The 19134-nt window shown below is 35.9% G+C and overlaps 1 protein-coding gene across 3 annotated transcripts in view; it reads right to left on the bottom strand.

Moving 5' to 3' along the window:
* Positions 1 to 19134, bottom strand: part of ralgapa2 (Ral GTPase activating protein catalytic subunit alpha 2) — a 212939-nt gene that overhangs the window by 167101 nt on the left and 26704 nt on the right. For all 3 annotated transcript variants that reach the window (XM_067368380.1, XM_067368382.1, XM_067368384.1), the window contains exons 2-3: positions 16236 to 16346; positions 9215 to 9264 (exon numbers count right to left, since the gene is read on the bottom strand). In XM_067368380.1, coding sequence (XP_067224481.1) covers positions 9215 to 9264; positions 16236 to 16346 — 161 coding nt within the window. The remainder of the gene's footprint in view (positions 1 to 9214; positions 9265 to 16235; positions 16347 to 19134) is intronic.

Here is a 19134-nt window from a genome sequence, read left to right as displayed (position 1 = left end):
TATTTTATTACCGACTGTTTACTTGTCTTTGAAATTTATATTAGTTAGGCTATAGTTTTAGCTGATGTGTCAAAATTGGAATTGAGAATTGTGAAATTTCACCGGTATCTATATTTTTTGTGCCATAACATTATTGCAATACAAGATTACATTGGTCAAAAACAATGAAAACAATAACTGTTTTATTTTACTTATTTATTTGCGGTGGGGCCAGTGAAAATTTTGGCAGGGCACGTAAAAATATGAGCCAGCAGAAGAAATCCTTAACATTGAGCCCTAATATTGCACACGTCGTGTTGTCATGTGTAATGATACTTTAATAGTGAATGGGGACCGACGCTGTTGAAGCACCATCATTGTATAGAAGTGAGTATCATGAACATTACGCTAAATACCTCCTCATATGTTCCATGTAAATCTTTCTGCTCATGCTCAACGTCCTGTTTCAGTCAGAAATACATCAAATTATGGAAATAATTACTTAGTATTGATTTAAAGCTACCGTAGTTATAAAGGGAAGATCTCCGATTTAATGCAGCCCTTAAGAGAGACATTTAGGCAGGACCGTTTTAAGAGGAGATGGAAACGCCATGCAAATGTGTCTTGTTTGCGCCAACCATCTCCCTTCTGCCATAAGAGGCTCTTTGTGTGTGTGTGTGTGGCACCTGTGAGTGTGAGATGGGTCTGTGGGCAGCCCACAGCAGAGAGGAAGCTGCCATTATGTGCCCATCTGGATGCCAAAGGAACTGCCTTAAGCTAATGACTATCAAGGGTGATAACAGTGCTCTCATTCATCATCCAAGGAGTTTCATGAGCAGCCAGGATGAGTGTGTGTTTGAGACAACAGAATGCTTGAGTTAACTACAGACCGTAGTGGCTGTATTGAATTTGGAAGAAAGGCGAGAAAGTTGATCTGTTTATTGTGCAGCGCTGCAATGCATGACAAAGCCTGATTTCACTGCACATGGAATAACTGTAAGAGAGAGTGCTAAACAGGTGCAATGCGATACGTTTCAAGGATCACATTATTTGACTCTCCACACTGAAAGCTGAAATGACGTGTGAATCAAATTCAAAAGATACTTTATTTTCAATATGATTTTGAACAATGAGATTTCCCTGAAGGTATGTGACCCAAAGTAAAAAGCAACAGAAATAAAAATGAAGTTACCATCAAAATGTCTTTGATTGCATGGAAATTATTGGTTAAAGGATTAGTTCCCCCATGATTTACTCACCCTCAAGCCATCCTAGGTGTATATGACTTTCTTCTTTCAGACGAACACAATCTGAGTTATATTAATATTCACTCTGACGCTCCCAAGCTTTATAATGGCAGTGAACGGAAACCACCTTTTTGAAGCTCAAAAAAAGTGCATGCATCCATCATAAATGTACTCCGCACAGCTCCAGGGGGTTAATAAAGGCGTTCTGAAGCAATGCGATGCGTTTGTGTAAGAAAAATATCCATATTTAACGCATTATAAAGTAAAATAACTAGCTTCCGCCAGACCAATTCCATATTCAACTTGTGCAACTTGTCAAGTGTAACACCTCTCGCATTCAAAACACTTACGCTACATCCTACGCCTTCTGTATTCAAGTTATGAAACAAGTTTTTCATAAGTTGAATACGGAAGGAGGTCTGGCAGAAGCTAGATATTTTACATTGTATAGTTAAATATGGATATTTTTCTTACACAAACACATCAATTCGCTTCAGAAGGCCTTTATTAACCAGCCGGAGCCATATGGAGTATGTGTATGATGGATGGATGCACTTTTTTCTAGCTTCAAACAAGTGGTTTCCATTCACTGCCATTATAAAGCTTTGGAGCATCAGGGTGATTATTAATATATCTCTGATTGTGTTCATCTGAAAGAAGAAAGTCATATACACCTAGCATGGCTTGAGGGTGAGTAAATCATGGGGTAATTGACATTTTAAAGTGAACTTATCCTTTAAAACGTGGTTGGCGTAGAGCGTAATCAAATTTCTGGAGGTCGCCAAGTCACTATAGTGCTCTCAACTGCGGTACACAATGATATCATGCGGCAGATCACGTGACCTTCAATGCCTGCATTGATAGTTGTCGTACCGCTGCGCATTTGCATAAAGCTGGTCAACTCTGTCAATTGCTTTTGTGGGCATGTTGCTTGGAATCGCCACCACTGAAAACAGATGACTTCAGGTCACTTTGTATCTGAAAAATGTTGTCTTTGTGAAAGTAACATTTGCCTTGGCAAGGCTGCTATGGGTTGGCTGCATTATTTTGTGCATTCATATATTTGTGCAAAAAACAGGATGTTGTGCTGTGCAGTGTTATTTTAATATCACTGATATACTATTATATTTCTTGTTAATTTTATTTTTATATTTTGTTTCCACTTTAATTTTAGTTCAAGTCTTAGTAATTTGGCTGTGTTATTGTTATTTTATTTTTAATATATACATATACATATTATAATATATACTACATTGTTTTTATACATTTTTATTAGTTTTTAATTTTAGTATTTTTATTTAGTTTGAGTTATGTTAGTATTTCAAGTTAAACTAAACAAAAAGGAGAAATGCTGCCTTGTCAACTAGCATAAATAAAATAAGTTTATTTCAGTCACTTTTGTTTCAAGTTGCAAAGATGTTTTTATGGTTTTAGTTAACGATACTAACCCTGGTGCTGTGTCATCAAGCATGATCTACAGCTTACACATTAACAAGACATAAACATGCGTTCATGCTTTTGAAAGTGTGTTCACCACACATCCACACTCAGGAGAATGCAGTCGTAATCCAAGAGTGAGCTAGATGTCTCGATGGTGCCAGACACAAAGAGAGAGGCGCAGAGGAGGAGGAGGAGGCGTAGAACAATACCAGCCCCCCACACCCCCTGCCTGACAGCAGCCCGAGCGATCGTCTCTCCTCTTCCGACCCATAAAAAAGGGGGTCAGACACCCACCACATGGAGGTGTTTGCCGTAATCCCTTCCAGTGCGGTCACAACACAAAACAGCAGCCATGACAGGATGGGCTGTGATACGGGATGAGGGAGAAATGAGGATGTGCTGGTGGAGATGGGCCTGTGTAAGATGGAGGTTGTGAAGCTTTCATGCTGCATTAACAGTGTGGTGCTGCCACAGCGTGAATCTACTAATGGTTCCTCTCCTGCTGTCGCTGTACGCAGGCGCTCCACTACACAGCCGCAGCATGCTGATGCAAACATGAAAAGCTTGTAAGAAATTTTGAAGCTAATGAGATGTTCAGTTTGAGCACAGAGTCCACTCTTCTCATTTGCTGTCAAAAAATAAACTGTGTGTCATGTTCATGTTCAGATATTTCAGCCATGTTTAGATATTTCAAAGCTTGTTTTTCTGATCCTGTAAGAGCATTATACTCCACAATAATATAGTTATTATGGTACTTTCATACAATTAATTTTTATCTAAATACGTAACATTTTATAAATAATTTTGTATTTTATTTTATGTTGTAACTTGTGTTTCATGTAAAGCAATTATTGTTATTATAGGAATTATAGGAAAAATCTGAATATTTCCAGCTAAAATAAGTTTGACCTTTAAATTTAAGGGCAGAAAAACCTGCTAGAACTGGTATTTTAAAAACACCTTAAAAGGAGGATATATACACAATTTTCTCAGACTCTAAAAGAGCATTTAAGACCACTGATTCACCTATAGACACCCTGCATTCAAGTTATCTTTCTATCCTAATTAGTATACACATTGAAAATAGGACACCAGTAAGGCAAATGCAGTTTTCCTTTTTTTTTTTTTTTTTTTTAGCTCACCTTTATGCATGCGTGATATATATATATATATATATATATATATATATATATATATATATATATATATATATATATATATATATCATACATTAATATTCATAATATTTATAACCACAAGTGATGGGATCTCTCATTAAAAATGATCTAGAGACTTCCGTGTCCCATGTGAAACTTGTGTCAAAAAGGTACTGCTGCCAGCCAAATTTATCAGCGGCCCACCGGGAATTCTCCTGAATCTTCTGATGGCTACTCCGGGCCTGTACATATACTTATATAATATATTGCAGAATTTGCATTTGCAGCTGTACTAGTGGTTGGATGCTGAATTTTATTTTATTTTTTACGTCGCAGAATGAAAAAAGAAAAGAAAAAAAGTGAAGAAAGTGTATGTTTCGTTTCAGTGCAATTGTATCAATTATCAAAATATCCAGTCTTTCACATGCATCTCAAAGATAGTGTTATTGTGAGTTTGAAATGGGGGCGGCACAATAGTGTTTTGCCTAGAGTGGCAGTTGAGCCTGTGCCGGCCTTGCGCCCAACCCCACCAGAGACAACATTGCCGGTATCTCTGTCTGTGACACGCCACGCCAGGCATCTTATCCATAATACCTTTAATATATTGCTTTAACCAACTGCATAGTATGAAAAACACTAAATAAGATACATGAATGGTAACAACTGGGCTATTTAAAACATAATCCTAGGTTTATCATGTCATTTTACTCTGTTACACTGTTGCAATCGACATTAAGGCACTTGTGAGATATCTTCGATATCGGCCAGCATTAGTATGCAAGCAGACCGGTTTTTCTAACTTCAGCTTGTGCATGCATTTGGTATTTTCTGCACCAGTTAGTGGGTCTACAATGTGGCAACAGGCCCTGACTGTTGTTTCACTGTCGAAGAAGAATCGAAGATGGAACAACAACTACTGGAGACCACAGCAAAGACGCCAATGTTGGTGAGCATTTGTATAAGGAGGTTAGGAGAAAACCACAACTGTAGTTTAACAGTGTACAAAGACATTTTATAACTCCAAGAGAGAAATACCACAGACACTGGACAAAGACTGGAAAAAGTCTATGATACCATTGCTGTCATATGCTATTACTGACCTGAAACACGTTAGACAGGTTCTCATAGTTTCCCTATTTAAGTACTGTAGATAGGAGCTATTAATTTTGCCTACATACACAATAGCAGGTCTGGGATGTTACCAAGATGGCAGCCAAGTGAAGCAACTTGTCTTAAAGAGTAGAAAGACTGAAATATTAAGGGAATGACTATGAGGTGTTGCTTATTGGACCAAAAACCTGCACACAGAGTCTTTTATGCCTCGTTTCCACTGAGCGGTACGGTTCGGTACGGTACGCATTTTTTTGCGTTTCTATTGTCAAAAGTTGTGAATGGTACCCTAATTCGGAACCGTACCGTACCACTTTTTTGGGACCCTTTCGTTGGGGTACCAAGCACAACAGTACCGTACCAAAAGAGTGGAGCTACACTCTGCAGAACGTTGATTGGTTGACAGAGAATCGTCACTTGCGCGTGCTACAAGGTGAATGACAATAGAAGAGGAGCCACACAAATGTGGTTCAGACAACGCGTGCATTAATTATCTTCACTTCATGTAGGCTATATAACAAAACAAAATATAAAACAACCCTGCCTCTTTTCGTTTTTATTTAAAAAAATATGAAACCTATTAATGTGTGGTTCAGGCAATATGTGCATATGTACTCTGATTATCTTCACTGTATATAGCCTATAATAAAATGAAATAAGAAAAAACAACTTTCTCTTTTTGTTAAACGTCAGGTTTAATTATCAATAATAACCATTATAAATATAAATATGAGAAGCTATAGGCTACAATAAGAAATAAAGACAAGCAAACAATTCAGTCAAACGTACAGCGCACTACAACGGCAAAGTTAAATAAATATATAAAGTTATAAAACTTAATTTTCCCCTCGGCCAAAACGATTTGCCCGGGAACAAATTATAAATTCATGAGATCAAAGATTGCCCATTATACACAAGATGAATGATATCTTGTTTTTAACCACTACAGAGACATCAGAGCCAGCAGCGAATGTCAGAAGGACTAGCCGAGGTACAGCTGCTCTCAGCTGGGTACATGAGCACCGAGCGCCCGGTGATCGCCTGGATCTCACAACTCCGACAATGTCAGATCAAATTTTCAAATAGGCACTATCTTTATAAATTAACCACAGATTTGAGATTTAAACAACTACATTCTCACCTGAAAAACTTTTAAAACTACATTTCGCTCAGTGGAAACGAGGCATTAGAATACAATTTTCATCTAGAATGTACTGTTACTTCATCCAGACCTGGGTGTTATATTAGACAGCAACTCGATAATCATATTTCAAATGTTACAAAAACAGCCTTCTTCGACTTCAAAAACATTGCTAAGTTACAGAACGTTATTTGTTTCTGATGCGGAAAAGCATTCATGACCTCTACACTGGATTGCTGAAATGCACTACAAGGTGGTTGTCCTGCATCCTCAAACAAACTACAAACTAAATGTAGCTGATAGAGTTCTTAACAGGTCAGGAAAATATGATCATATAACTCCAATTTTATCATCTCTACACTGGTTACCTATTAAAGTGCATATTGCAGGTTAAACATTTTTTTTTAGATGAATATATAACCTTGTACAAAAATACCATATAAAAGGGTACTGCAGGGTTTAAAAATGTTTTGCAGGACATAAGGTTATGAATTTAGTAGATAAAGTGATGGTCTCTGTAAAAAATGCTTTTTTTTCAGCGTTGCATCATTTTACGTCACTACAGGGAGATGTTCGCAGAGCTCTGTGTTGATTCAGTGCAGAGTAGGCTGGTATTCAGTGACAGCGGTCGTGAATTAGTGTGTTTTCGGTAGTTTATGTATTCTATTTTTCATCGTCATGGTAAATTATTGTGTTTGTGGAGGTTGCACAAACTTCAGCCTGTCAGGACATCGAGTCCCCGAGGTTTAATAACAAGAAAAAGGACGCTGCTATCTTCCGTGCCGGGGTTTGTTTTGTGCAAGTGAAGAGAAGGGACTTCACTTCACTTTTGCTTCGAAAAACGCGTTCATTATAGACCGGAGGATTATCATCCTGGCGATATGATGGAGTTCAACATTGTAATACTACTGTAAATAATGATATTAAATGAATAAACGTACACACGCAATACTTCTTCGCCATTTTTACTTTAATCAATTTCAACACTAATGAATACAAATTATGTACACATGCATACAGTCTCACACTCACACAAAACAGTTTTGAATTATGTGCTGGTAATCTAAATAATCCAATTTCATTCATGCCATGTATATACTGTAAATGTATACATTTAAGTTCACTCAACTACATAATCATGGCGTCATATACATCCTCACACTATCAGTGATCAGCACGGAATAAACTCATAACACAGAATTAATGAATAAAGGATAACATTACATGAAACACATACAGTAACACTCTATGTTTGGCCGCCGGCGGGAGACATGATCACGGATCCGTCAGAGATGCAGCTTGATGAACACGTGAATTGTGCACCGTGAATCTTTATTATTATTATTTTATTATTTCATTTGCTAACTACCAAATCAGTCGTAATGAGAAACCGCTATATCACGTAACTTTAGTGTGGACTAATATTAACGCGTGTGACATACGCCTGATCAAGGTTTATTAGATTCTGTTATTAGTAATCAATAACGTTACTCCTAGATGACCAATAGCTTTGCTATTGCCTGATTCATGATAATAATCTGTACAATATTGTGATCTGAGCACATATCGTTAGCTAAGCTAACATCGGTCACTGCCCTGTTCTCCACTGCTTCTCCTCACACAACAGCTCAATTTGTCTCGTTTGACCGTTATTCTGTCTAATCCTGGCCTGTCCCTGCTCTCTTAAACACATAGCAGGCTAATTGTATGGCTGTGACTTGTGGTAGGAGTATGAATAAACATTTACAATTTCCTCAGCGTCCGAATTGTCATTGCGATCCATTGTTTTCCTATTGTTTATATTGATCGCGCTCCCTTGAGTTACGTCACTTCCGATTTGGCATTTTTCAGATGCGGAATTAAAATTCTCTCACAAAAAACGACTCCAGAATCCTATGTAGCGTATTTATACGTGTTTTTTTCAAGAAAATCTATTTAATACATTATTTTTCTATACATTGAATCACTGAAGCTCTAACCTGCAATATGCCCTTTAAGTTCCGTATCATTACAAAGAACTGTTACTGACCTATAAGGCCCTAAATGGTTCAGCTCCTGATCTTCTATTACCCTACAATCCATAATGCTGTTTAAGACAACACAATTCTGGATTTTTCACATTTGGAATAGGCTAAACTCTGGAATAGCCTTCCTGATAATGTTCGGGGCTCAGACTTGCTCTCCCTGTTTAAATCTAGATTAAAGACACATTTCTTTATTCAAGCATAATGCACCTCATAAACTTGTACTCCAGTTATATCAGATAAAATATCTTTTGTTTGAAATGTTATCAATAGCAGCTACACTAATCATTTTCCATTTGCTTTTCTGTCCAATCCCGAGGTAACTAGAGTTTACACCAGCTCCATTTTGGATCCAGCCTCTTACAAAGATACGAAGAACAACTGTGAAGAGATGACACCAACCCCCTGGGAGGATTTCTGATGCCGCCATCTCTGACTCAACATGCATCGCTGCCAAATTTTCGAAATGATCACAACTTGTAATAATTGCTTTAATGAGATCATTGTTTCTGCTTTAATTAATACATTATATTAGCTAACAGCATGATTTTGATATATGGACATTACATTGACACAGTCACCTCTGATTACCAGATTGCCCTAAATTGTAATTTAAAAACAGATTTTTCTTTAAAGCTGCTTGGAAACGTATGTATTGTGAAAAGTGCTATACAGATGAATGTGAAAATGTGAATTGTTCATATTAAAGGAATTTCCCCAGGGTGACCTTTCAAGTCAACTTCTGTTTATGCAACGCAAACTCTCTTCTCACACCGAGACTCCTAAAAAAGAAAGACTGTTCACCTCCCTGAGCAAATGAAACCAGAGAATGCCCTGCCCGCCTATTTGTATTGCAAACTACTGTCTACTTTTCAGCCACGCGGGGAAAAATACAGGGAGGACGGCACCTCCAGGAAAAGCAGGAGAGAGTGGAAAAACCTGCTCTCGGCAGAGCAGCACACAAGCCGTCCAGAAAAAACCTCAAAGCTGCAGGTGAAGCAAACAAAAACAGATCCGAAGATACCAAAAGTCTAGCTGTTTAACAACTCGACAGCAACAAAACAACACTAAACACTAATGAAGTGCATGCAGAAGGTACTTGTACAAAAGACTTACTTCAAAAATAAAGAGGATGGAGTCCAGCTCCTCCCGTTGAGATTTGTTCCCTGAAAGAAAAGCAATAGAATTAGTTGTGTAATTTCAGGTTTCATGATCTATGGTGCTAGAATACTGGAAACATGTTGACCTTCAATGAAGTGGGGATTGGCATGAGTACTCAATTGCTCTAAAGTGACATGATCAGTCATGAAAACTATGATCATGTGATCACATACAGTATACTGTATACAACTGTTAATGGTCATTTCAACACTTACTAATACATTTAAAATCAAAAAGAGGTTTGGGAAGGAGTTTGTCACAAAACATTCTGACTAACCTGTGACGTAGCTTACTACTTCTTAAGTTCACTTGTGCATTCACATCATTTTGTGTAGATAGATAAAAGTTGCAATACATGCAAATATATTTATTTACTTTAAAAATAACTTTTATTAATTAATCTTTTCCCTCAATCATCTCTTCCTCTTTACTACTAGATATAGTGAAATAAACATGAATTAACGTATAAGAAGGTATGTTGAAAGATACAGTACAACTTACTGAAATGTATCATGTCTTATGTAATCGTGCAAAGATTAATTTAAACATTTAATGTGACAATACCTGCCGTTCTGCAGTACTGGTACCCACTGATAGCCTGCTGCTTTAAAATGCTTTGTGAGTGTTTGTGTAAGTGCTCTGTGAAGGTTTATATGTACAAAGTGTTTTTGGCTGCATTGAGCTTTGTAGACAATCACAGACATATCTGTTGAGCGCATGAACACAATGGCCAATCAGATTTGTTTGTAACAAAAGTGCTGCTTTGTGTACCTCACGTTGAACTAAGTAGTAATTACAATGGCAGCGATCTTTGCTTGCTTTCGGTATACAATATATATTTTTCAAGCTGCTAACTACACATTGTAAAGCTTCTAGATTGACAACCGTATTTAAATGTGCAGTTGAATCCAGTTGACAGTGATATACCCAATGGACTAGTGTTGTCAAAAGTACCAGTACTTCGGTACCAAGTCGGTGCTGAAATTTTGAAAATGTGACAATACCAGCGTTTCTGTAGTACCGGGAGTACCGAGTATACGGGTATATTTGGTACCCACTGATGGGTCTGTGGCAGTATTTACGTGAATATGACACGAGTGAAGCAAGAAGCTTTATTTAGCCTACAAAAGAAATGGTTAGCAATTAAATGTGACATCGTAGCCATGGAAACATTTTGATTCATGCCAAATGAGAGAGGTATGTGAGTCCATACATTTAAGCTTTGTCAGGTTTTTATTCTGTTTTAAGAATCGTGATCTGGTCAACCGATTATCAGAGAATTTAACAATATTCCATTAGTTATTCCAGTGAACATTGAATGTCTGTTTATTTTTCTCAAATCTTCACTCACCCAAGGATTATAAATGTTTCTTCCTTTCGTTCGCTTTAGGCCAATTATATTTGCATTCTAAACTGTGGTAAAGTAGAAAAAACACCGTAGGACAGAAACCTTTTTGCTTGCATGTCAATTTCTATTTAACACAGTTTGTGCTTGTTATTAGACTTTTTAAGGCGCCTCAAGTTTATTCGTATAGCGTGTTTCACACACGCTGGTGATTTTTAGTTTTGCTTTCTCTGGCAGCACAAAAATAAAACATACCTTGAATGTCTGAAGATAAAACTAGCTCTTCAGACCTTTTAAAACAAGTGTCAGTTCCGTGTAACATCAGGAGATAAATTGAAGATATTATTTAAGAGAAATGGTCTCTTTCCTGCTCGTTTCCCACATCCCTCTCAAAGCACAGTGTGGAAATAAAAAACAATTTAAAAAAAAATAATAATATTTAACTTTCTTTTTATTTAGGTTACCATTATTTACTTTATTTATATTTATTTCATAGTTTTACAGGCTGTAGTGTGTCATTTCACTGACCGAATAGCTCAAATAAACGCACGTCTATACAAAATGGATGTTTGAGCATTTGTTTATTTTTTTTTATATTTCATAATTTATTTAATCGAGGTATATATATACACACACACACACACACACTCCAAATATTTATATGTATGATTATCATCATATTTAATATGTTTTTAAAATTGGCTAGTTAAATAAAATAGTAAAATAATTCCAACAGATTCTACTGTGGTACCGAAATTGGTAGCGTAAACCGTGAAATTTTAATGGTATTGGTACCGACTACTGGAATTTTGGTACCGTGACAACACTACAATGGACGGAACAAAACAATCTGATACTGTTTGTAAAATGATCTGTGCATTAAGTCTTAGAGTGAAAATGCAAACAAATTAGTAGACTTGCAAACCTCTAAGGACATACTGAAGCTTGAGTAGCCATTGGCTAGAACATTTTTTATTTTACTCGGCAGACTTTTTACATGGAATGCAAGAACAATGCAAATAAAAAAATGTATACATAAATATAAAATATAATTTTTAAACACTATTAAAGTCAAGTAAACAGTCTGTAATAAAATAAGAACGAATAATCAAACTACAAGCAATAGCACAAATAAACAATAGTTAAAGACTAGGTAGATTAGGTACAGAAATTAAATAAAGTAATCAAATGTAAAATAACACTGCATAGTCTTTATTGTATAAATTAAATTTAGATTTATCCTTATTAAAGTTACAGAAGTTACTCTGTCAAAAGCATCAAGTGATTTTTTGCAGCGAGTGTCTGTTGGTTGATTAACATTAAAAGGCAGACTGCAACAGGAATATTAGGCTGCTGTCACTTTAGGGTATAATGCACGGACCCAATATACTGATACTGTACACACGCGTTTTATTTCTCGACTGTTCACTTAGATATAACCTTCAGACATAACAGTCAGTGTTTACTAGGCTCCTCGAGACAGGCATTTTGACAATTTTGTGTGAAATGAGATGTGAAAGAGAGCTAAATTCAGTATTCATGTGCTGTCAGACGTGGCTTTCTGGAGTTATATTTCACATCTTTTTGCGCTTGAATGTTTAAATTGGCAAGGCTTAAAACATCTTTAAATGATAAACTTTCATGACTTTCATGATTTCAATGAACCCTGCATGTGCCCTCTCTTTCTTTCACGGTGAGTGTGTGTGTGTGTGTGTGTGTGTGTGTGTGTGTGTGTGTGTGTGTGTGTGTGTGTGTGTGTGTGTGTGTGTGTGTGTGTGTGTGAGAAAGCGATAGATGGCACTCTCAGCAAAGCGACGGTGCGTAAAGCAAGCCATTGGCAAATTAAAATTATTCATTAGTCGACTTGAGTGAAATTTGGTCACATATGAGAGCTTTTCAAAATCAGTCACTCAGTGAGTTTTTATATGTAAGTTTACAGATTTTTAAATATAAAATAGTTCTAAGAACTTTGTTTTGTGATCTGTCCTGACAGTGGTCATTTTTTTTATTTCATGAATAATTTTCATGATTTTTTTTTTTTATGAAATAAAACAATAATATTACAAACTGTTTTTTTTTTTTTTTTACAATTATTTTGGATTTTCTGTCATTACTGGGCTTGCACATGTGTAAGGTGATTTGTATTGAGTGTGGATGGCCGTGTTCGTCCGCCATCACCAAAAGACCAATTTTGACACATGAAAAAGCCTGTTAGGGTTAGGAGTTTGTTCATCTTCAGGGTGATACTCTATCTTAAGGTCTTATGAAGGTTAATGTGGTTATTTCTACAGCGAACTGCTGCATATCGGCACTGCAAATCTGAGTTCCAAGTTTTTAATTCCTGTCCAAAAAGTTACTAAGTTAAAAACTGCTCAGCCGAATCATTCTCTTGATATTCAGGGAAATGAAGAGGTGTAAGTTTCTAACAAATACTTCTAATGCAGAATTGTGTTTCAGCATGAAGGACAGGTGACCTTCATTGAATACAGTGCAGAAAAACCACTTTGGTCAGTGATGGGATTCAACAGAAACAAAAGCCTCATTAACTTCACATGAGGGGGCATGCAGGCAACAGCGAACCGGGCTGTTACTTCAAGCTGAGGAAGTGTTGGACTGAATCTTTATGCAAGAATCATGAATTATTCAAAAGCCCTTTTTCAAAACATTTGTGAGCTGCCTTTTTATCCAAGCAAGCTACCTTCTAATGTAGCATGAAACTGAAATAGAACATTTACAGTATACAGTATGAGACTGATTTGGAGCGCCCTACAATCAAGAGGCACAATATACATCTGCAAATCAAGAAAAGTTGGGACATTTTGTAAAACGCAATAAAATAAAAAATCTGTGAATAGTTATTTCTCTCAAACCTTTATTTAACTGACAAAAGTACAAAGAAAAGATTTCCAAAGTTTTCACTGACCAACTTAAGTGTATTTTGTAAACATTAGGCCTGGGACAATACATCGAATCTTGTTTCGCGATACGAAGAATCTGGAGCGATTCTCATATATTTCGATGTATCGCGATCTCTCTCGAATCGATTCTGAGCTTAGTTTTAAAACAGCAGATGCCACTACTATACGTGCTTTAGAAACACTCGTACACTGCCTGCTTTTAGTTCGTTTACACACACCACTTAAACCTAAAATAATTATTCATAAATTTCGAAAAGTTTGAAGCATTCGTGAGCATTTGAGAGTGTGTGGTTAAAAACTAGCCTAGAGCACCATCTGCTGTTAAAACTAAGCTCAGAATCGTTTCTAGAGAGAAAATATCAGGATTGATCCAGATTCATTGTATCGATTGGGAATCAATGTATCGTCCCACGCCTAGTAAATATAAACAATTTTTGATTTTTATGGCTGCAACATACTCCAAAAAAGTTGGGACAGAGGCATGTTTACCACTGTGTCACATCACCTTTTCTTTTTAATTACATTTTTCAAATGTTTGGGAATTGAGGATACTAATTGTTAAAGTTTTGGAAGTGAAATTTTTGCCCAATCTCGCCTGATACAGGTCAGCTGCTCAACAGTCCGTAGTCATCGTTGTCTGATTCTTCTTTTCATGATGGGCCAATCATTTTTAATAAGAAACAGATCTGGACTGCAGGCAGGCAGACAAGCACATCCTTTCTACAGTGCAGTGTGTCTAGAAACCACTTTTTTTAGCATGTGCAGAATGAGGCCTGGCATTGTCCAGGGAAAGATGTCACCTTGATAGCAGTATATGTATCTGAATAATCCCAATAAGCCACCACGTCAATGATTCCTTCACACATATGTGAGTCATCCATGTCGTTTGCACTGATGCACCCATATACCATGAAAGATGTTTGCTTTCGCACCTGTTGGTGAAGTCTGCAGGGTCCTTTTCTTCTTTGAGACTGAGAACTCGATGTCAGTAGACTCCAGAAATTGCATATTTATCAGCAGTGTCCCAACTTTTCTTGATTTGGGGTTGTATATCAAGACCACATCAGTTATTGACTGATTGATGATTTCTTTTTTTAAATATCAGTAACAGAAGAAATTGCATATTAATCAGCAGATATGACATACAATGCACAGCGCAAATGAGTAGACCCCCTCTGAAGAAATACAAAAGATGTATTTTCTTTATGATCACTAATACAATTCATGGAAAGATGGCAAAACTAAAATGTATTAAACATATACATAATAAAAACTGAGAAATATGTCATTAATATCCATAAAATAAGTAAATTAGCCAATTTTGTTTAAATTAAGGATTGCAGAAATGAGTACACCCTAGATTTAAATCAAAAAATGTATAATATTCTAGTACTTAGTATGCCTTCCATAATTTTGAATATACTGCTCTGACCCTTCTTGGAGTGTACAAGATCATGACAAATTGTCACATCTGTCCTGTTTAATGAGCTGGATGATGAGCTCCTTAAATGCCCTGATCTTTAATGGGGAGTGTTGCTCAACTCGTCTCTATACAGAATGCCCCACAGGCGCTCAAGAGTATTAAGATTGAGTGCAACACATGTCCACAGAAGGTTTTTCACCTAGGGAGAATGCATATCCTCATTGTCATGTTGAAAAAATGCCCAACAATGCAGGGAATGAGGAAAGGGTAACATCTTCTGTTTCAAGTTTGTGTATTAAATTACAGTGGTGTGTGAATTCATGACAGCATTAATAAAGCACAACTCCCTCACACCTTCAGCAATCATACATCCCTATATAAGAGCTTTACTACCACTGAACTTTACAGTGGGAACCAAGCATTTCTCACTGTACTCCTCCTCTAATTTCTGTGTTACTTTTGCTGTATATTCACTCTTAAAACAATGATTTGGTAATCCTCTTGTACCACTGTCCTCTTTTGTGCTAAGAAATAAGTCTCCTGACAGTTCTCTTCTCCCAAGTGGTTCCATTGTTGTCAGTATTAAGTCTGAGAATGATTCAGTGAGCTATATGACACTTTTAACTGTCAAGAAATTACTTCTCTTTAAATGTTTTGGTTCAACATACTTATCTGTTGATCAAACATTGCCTTAAACTTACACCATTTTATTTAGTAACTTTTAGGAGGGTGTACTCATTTTTGCAACATGTTATCACCTTGATAAGAAAATCTTATTTACCTGAATAATTGGTAATTGATTAAGCAGAATTGCTGGAACATTATATCTCTAAAAAACACTACCATGTCTTCTAAGTAATTGAGTAATTGCTGACTTTCAGAAGTTTCTCATTTATGCTGTGCACTGTATTTAACTGTAGACTCCAACTACATTTAGATCACTTTTGCAGTCATCTAAAACTAAGGGATAGCAGCAGTTTTATGGCAAAGATATAACCGTTTAAGAGAAAATTCTTTTTGTAACTTGTTTATGAATTAATTTATTTACATGGACACTGAAACGCATGCACTTGATTCATTTGTACACAAGTTCTCGATTCATTCAGATATTCTGATTTATTTGGATATATTTCAAGATTATATAATTGTTCTTAAGAAAACAATTCTGTAAACTATAGAGGCAGACTTGAGAGTTATAAGCAGATCTCCCCTGATCTGATCCATCTGATTCAAACACATGAACACATGACACAGCCAGTGCACTCCAGAAAGCAGACAAACATGTCTTACCTTTTTGCTTTAAGTTGCTTTCCAGTGTAATGAAATTTTCATAGAAGATAAAATAAATCTGTGAGCAGTTGGTTTCAAAAAATGTCCTCAGTTCATTCCTGTCAATAATATCTGTGGAGAAAATAATCAAAAATAAAGAATTAGACAAAATAATAGACAATAAGTCCAATAATGGGCATGACTACAATACATCAGATGACTGCAGTTATTATATATATATATATATATATATATATATATATATATATATATATATATATATATATATATATATATATATATATATATATATATATATATATATGAATAATATAATATATAAATCATAAATTATGACCAACACTTAAAAAGATGCATGTAGATGTAGACAGTTAGTAGATTTTATCCAGACACAAAAGCTTTCATGAGATCAACTGCTTCAGACTATGGCTGTGCTTCAAAAACAAGTTAGCAGGTTACCTAGACTGTATTTTTTGTAATAGAATAGTACCTAGTCATCTGAAAATGACCCCAAAACTATGTGACTAGTTTATCTAGCTTATCACATTTTCAAGCTTGTTTAATAACTTCAATGCAATATAAAAGTAATCATAGCATGAAACAGATATAATCGTGATCATGATTTATGCCTCTCTTAATTGAGTAAGAACAATCATCTGCAAAATTGGCCCACTTGTTAAACTTTTATATATACACATTGTCGTCCCAGTGTTTTCTTACTCTTCACAATCTGGGAACCACGTGCACACATTCTCTCTGCACTGCAAAAAAATAGTAAATAAATAAAAAGAGTGCAGATGATCTGAAAACATTGACATGTATGTCAAACATGTATGCTGGAGTTTAGCAACCTCCATTGTGATATTCTGCTCAAATTAATGTGTAATACAGCCAGGCTGGACCTCAGCTTTGGGTATTGAGAGTGGAAGAGAGCGCTGTTCATTCACTCCCCCCACCTACATTTCCTGTCGGTACTGAGACTTGAACCTGCGACCTTCGGGTTACAAGTCTGACTCTCTAACCAACTGCCCCAGCTGATGTTGATGTTTAGATCGATGGAGTGATGACCTGGGGCCAGGGTGAACAACGCTCAGGACGTTTGTCATTTGCACATGGATTTAAGCTTTGACAATTTAAATATTCAAACTCAAGAAGAAGCAAAAGACAACTCATGTCGCTACTGGCAAAAAGATGTTAAGCGCAAAAGGCTGAATCAGTGTGCGAATACTGAATTGAGTTCTTTTTTGTCTCCTTGTTTAAAAATGCTCAAGTATTCTAGTAAACACAATCGGTTATGTCATAAGTGAACCTAAACAGTTGAGAAAGAAAATGCATGTGTATCAGTATCAGTATATTGGATTCATGCATTAGTCTTAAAAGGATAGTTCACCCAAAAATGAAAATTATCCCATGATTTACTCACCCTCAAGCTATCCTAGGTGTATATGACTTTCTTCTTACATACGAACACAATTGGATATAGATTTAAGAAATGTCCTTAGTCCTCCAAGGTTTATAATGGTTGTGAATGGGGGGCCGCGTTTTGAAGACAAAAATTATGCATCCATCCATTAAAAAATACGACTACAGGGGGTTAATAAAGGCCTTCTGAAGTGAAGCAATGCTTTTTTGTAAGAAAAATATCCATATTTACAGCTTTAAAAATTCTAATAACTAACTTCCGGTGGATGACAGTACGATTGTGTTTGTCTGAAAAAAGATAGTCATATACACCTAGGATGGCTTGAGGGTGAGTAAATCATGGGATCATTTTCATTTTTGGGTGAACTATCCCTTTAAAGTGACAGCAGCCTAATATTCCTGCTGTGCCAATCAAATAACAAAAGACAAAGAGAAAACCACTCACTGATCTTGAATGAATGACTTTTGTAACTTTAATAATGATTAATCTACATTTAATTTATACAATGAAGACCACGCAGTGTTATTTTACATTTAATTACTTTATTCATTTTTTTTTTTTTGTACCTGATAACTACTGTTGGATCTACCTGAAAAACCTGAAATCTGTTTATTTCATTTATATATTTGTTATATTATATTTAGTTATGCTATTGCTTGCAATTTGACTGTTTACTTGTCTTTAATAATGTTTGAAATTCATATTAGGTAGCCTAGTATTTTTTTGCTATGGTATCGATATTGGAATTGAGAATTGTGAAATTATACTGATTTTTGAAATTTGTTGTTATAAATCTATTTATTACAATACAAGGTTACATGGGTAAAAACAAAAAAAAACAATAATGATTTAATGTAATTTATTCATTTATTTATTTACTTTTTTTTTTTTTTTTTGTGGTGGGGCCAGTAAGAAAATTGGCAGGACAAGTAATAACAAAAATTGAACCAAGAAAAATAATAATAATAATAATAATAAATAAGATTTAGAAAATATATATATATATTTAGCGTTGAGCCCTGCACCTCTGCTTTCCTAAACACAAACCATCAAAACAGCCCAAAGCTGCTCCAGGGAAACACTGGCATTTGCAACCAATTTGTAGCAGTGGCACTGGCCTGATTTTTAATAGCAGCAGGGACAGATGATAGATGATGACAAGGAATGGATTTGATGGCTGAAATAATATTTTGCCTGGAGCCAGACTGACAGAGCTGTGAGAACACCCATTTGACAAATGTGGATGAAGTCATTACGCAGGGCCAGTGGTGCTTATGCTACGATACACTGTATTTTAGGTAACTGCCCACCGAATGCTAACAATTTCTGAGAAAAAGACACTGAAAATCTAAATGTAAATGACATCTCTGGCACTGATATTACCATAAAAAGCTATAAAAGCTGAAACACATTGTGATGGATGGGCTACTCCAGGGAAGGTTCACATCTGATTAAGGCAAGTAGACACCCTAAATA

The sequence above is a fragment of the Chanodichthys erythropterus genome, chromosome 18 (genome assembly GCF_024489055.1).
Source record: "Chanodichthys erythropterus isolate Z2021 chromosome 18, ASM2448905v1, whole genome shotgun sequence".
Classification (NCBI taxonomy): domain Eukaryota; kingdom Metazoa; phylum Chordata; class Actinopteri; order Cypriniformes; family Xenocyprididae; genus Chanodichthys; species Chanodichthys erythropterus.
This window is presented reverse-complemented; position numbering and strand designations above follow the sequence as displayed.